This window comes from Apteryx rowi, unplaced genomic scaffold, assembly GCF_003343035.1.
Source record: "Apteryx rowi isolate R43461 unplaced genomic scaffold, aptRow1 scaffold_145, whole genome shotgun sequence".
In the NCBI taxonomy this organism is placed as follows: domain Eukaryota; kingdom Metazoa; phylum Chordata; class Aves; order Apterygiformes; family Apterygidae; genus Apteryx; species Apteryx rowi.
In genome coordinates, this window is record NW_020447697.1 from 1,651,684 (window position 1) to 1,655,320 (window position 3,637).

Sequence of the window (3,637 nt, forward strand, 5' to 3'; positions counted from 1 at the left end):
GGGGCGGGGCCGCGGCCGTTGGGGCGCCTCGGACCCCTCAGCGCGGGGCGCGAAGGGGAGCGGCGCGGCGGTTACCTGCCTCCGGGCGGCCTCCGCGCACACCGGGCGGCCGCCAGCGCCAGACACGCGGCGGGAGTCGTGCGGAGCGGCCTGCATGCCGGTAAACGCCCGCGAGGCGGACAGCCCTCGGCCTTCCCTGGACGGTCAGTCCTAGCAGCGACCTTCCTCTAATTTTTGAAAACAGCAGTTAGTGACATTTGTCAGTTCAGCCTTTTACAGGCTACTTAGTTTTACCTGGCACTTCCAAATGATCTGTCAGATTCCATAGTTTTACTGAAAATCTGAAAAAAGAGAAAGCATCCTCATCACCATCTGCTTATTTTATACATGTAATTTTTCTTAAGTATTTGTTTGGGGTTACAACACTGGTTATATCCACACGGTCTTCACTAGCTCTTACTCCTCCATGTTTTTGCACTGTGGAATCACAGCAGTCTCCCTTCTGACCTATTAACTAGGCTGCTTCCGTTTAGCATACCATCTAGTGTCATTCTGAATGCCCCCCCCACCCCCGTTTTGAGGCAATTATAGTTAAGGAGTTTCAGCAAGGTCCTGGGAGTTAGGAAGTCAATGCATTCTGATGCATTGCTGCTAACACATTAGAAAAATGATTTAGGACTCCTTTCAGTAGAGTCTGATGGTTTGGAATGGTGTCCCAAATAACCTTTTTGCTGAAGACTTGCCTATAGGGCTAAAAGCACAAGGATGTGTCTGAATTGATGCTCCCACTCCACCTCTTTGAGCTTAGGTACCAATTAACATCCACAATTAGGCATCTCCACTCATCTGGGATCCAAAACCTGGGATCCTCCCTTACACCCTGGCTTTGAAAAGCTAAGTAGGTCTAACTTGATTCTTTTAAAATACTCAAGAGGAGGAGTGCCCAGCTGTGTACAACAAACCTAGTGATGAAAGTGTTCATCCAGGACATGAGAAAGTTAGGCTCAGTTTCCTCTGCAGCTTAAAACTACGTGCCACCTCTCCGGAGAGAGCCCGTTAGCTGACCACTGGCTTGGCTAAGGGCTCTCTGCACCTCTCATGAAAGGTGTGCCCAAGGGAGGTGGTTTCAGGAAGGAAGGAAGGAAGGAAGGAGGGAACAACACAACAGACAAAAGGGCAAACCTCCCTTACAGGCTACATTTACATTCAGGCATAGATCAAATGTACATTACCTGGGGTAAAGGGACAAGAGCCCAAGCATCCGTTTGTCCAGCTGTTCTGCTAGGCTACAGAAACATGTCATCTTCTCTTCCCTTTTTCTTATCTGTGAATACTGTTCTTTGTCCTCAAAATCAAAACATTTAGCAAAGACTGTTAGGTTAAACAGATCCTACTTAGAGTACAACACACCAAACTATTTTTTGTTTAAGTGTTATAGGTTCGGTCCATGAATTTTATCATGCATTTATCTGAACTTATGTGCTCAAATTAATACTATTTGATTTCAGTATTTCTGCATGAGTGCTGTTTCACAAGCAGTATCACTGACTAAATACTTTCAGAAAGAAAATGAATTAACACTATACCAAGAGAAAGCTTAATATACAATTACAGCAAAGATGAAATTTAAATAGTCTAGAATTAAGTAGCCATTAAATATGACAAAAGATAGTCCTACAGTTTTGGTTTTTTTTTTAATCGGTATCCAAATAAATTCAGGTACAATATTCAGAGGACTTCTGCATCACCCCATTGCTACTTAAACACAGCAAGAATTACAACAGTTTATTACAACCAAGTCTAACAGGTTCATAGTAAATGTTCTGTTCAGTTTTTATAAAAAGATTTGTGATTGTAACAATTGTTGGCTATTTACTGTAATAGTATCCCCAAGTCTACTCTGTCTCGCAACATAAGTAAGAGGCAAGGCTTTTGTTCTAAAAGCTTCCAGTTTGATTTCAAAAATAAGTCAAGTTAAAGGGGTACAACAGAAAGAAAGTTCCATACTTTCTCCCCTCCAGTATAATAATGGAGCAGAGCCTAGTGATTTGCAGCGTATCCTCTATATAATCTCACAGCCTTTGGAAAACCTATTGTGTAAACTTACTCTCAAGCAGGTTATAGAGCCAGATTCAACTCCTGCCTAATGATGAGACCATTACCTATGTTACCAGTTGGTACCTGACTGCTGGAGATGACTGATAGTCTATAAAAGTGTGTGTGTATGTGTGTGTGTATATATATATATATAAAATATATATATACACAAATATATATATATGCGCAGAGTGACCAGGTATAAGTGGTAACAATTTCAGCAACATATTTCACTATGATTCTGATACTGCAGACAAGTTCACCATGCTTGGAAAGCTCTGACTGTCCACTAATGTTCTTGCATAGAATAGTTTTTATCAGATTGTTATTCTTTTGGAGTGGCATTCATCAATTTATACATGTGTTGGAAGCTATGGGACAAGACAGAATGACCTGTATTGCTTATACAATTTCTAAGTCTAACATTAAAGTAGGTAGCAGAACCTCATCAACAAAGCTTAATAAGCCAAAGTCTCAAAAAAAAAGAAAAGAAAGAAAGAAAGAAAGAATGCAGGGAGGAACCTAATTCGCTGTCAGTGTAAATGTGGACAAACTAGTTTGTGTGTGTAATCCCAGAAGTGAGATGTACTGAGATCTGCAACTCCATTGGCTCCAGTAGGAATGGATTTTTTTAAAGCAACATTTGTGAACAGAATCTAGGGATTACCTGGATTTGCACTGTAGGAGCGCAATGCATCTTTGACAGCCAGCTGTGTCATTACTATATAGAAAGCCAGTGGGAGTCTATGCATCATGCATACTTCAAACCCAAGTAAGAAGATAGACCGTGCTCAGGGACAGATCACTCAGCCAACTGCAACTTCCACTGGCTTCCAGATCCTTTCCTAATGCAACTAAGCATGTGTAAATATTCTTCTCTATCCTATGGGATATCCTATGAGTATGGGCCTGGAAGGGAGAAATTGAACACTAATTATCAACTCCTAATTACATTACTGCTGTTGTCTCTCCTTTTGTTTTTTTGTTTTGTTTTGTTAACAGTCTGGGTTGCTTGCTTTAATAATTTCTGTTAATTACAGCACACAATGGAAGAACCATACTTCATGTTCTAATCAGCAATGCCAAAATTAGACTCCATTTGCCTTAATTAGTTTGTCCTCAGTGTATCATGCCTTTTGTTAAGTGAAATTTGTGAATGTTAATGCTTTTTGGTTTGATTTTCAGAAAGGCAAAGTGCCTGACCTTGCACTGAAGTCAATGGGAGCTAAGATTATAAATTGCTTGTACTGTATGCACCACATGGCTTGTATGTACCACATGCAACAAGTTATGTAAATTTGGATTAGGTATACTTCTGTCAGATATTATTTCATTGACCCTCGCACATTAACCCTTCACACAAATATAGATATTATATATCTAAACAGAACAACGCAGCTCCAAATTAGAACTGTTCTTTAGCTGCGTCTACATTATTCCTTGAAATGAAGTTGTAATAAAGATATTGAATCTTTCTGGCATTATTGGGGCCTACATCCTGGTTTGGTGTGGTGTTTTGTTTTTGTTAAGCTGTCTGAAA

At 40.6% G+C, this 3,637-nt stretch overlaps 1 protein-coding gene across 2 annotated transcripts in view; it reads right to left on the bottom strand.

The window, feature by feature from the left end:
• The window catches only part of ACVR1C (activin A receptor type 1C), a 54,985-nt gene that overhangs the window by 40,168 nt on the left and 11,180 nt on the right, over positions 1-3,637 (bottom strand). For both annotated transcript variants that reach the window (XM_026058299.1, XM_026058300.1), the window contains exons 5-6: positions 1,233-1,345; positions 295-341 (exon numbers count right to left, since the gene is read on the bottom strand). In XM_026058299.1, coding sequence (XP_025914084.1) covers positions 295-341; positions 1,233-1,345 — 160 coding nt within the window. The remainder of the gene's footprint in view (positions 1-294; positions 342-1,232; positions 1,346-3,637) is intronic.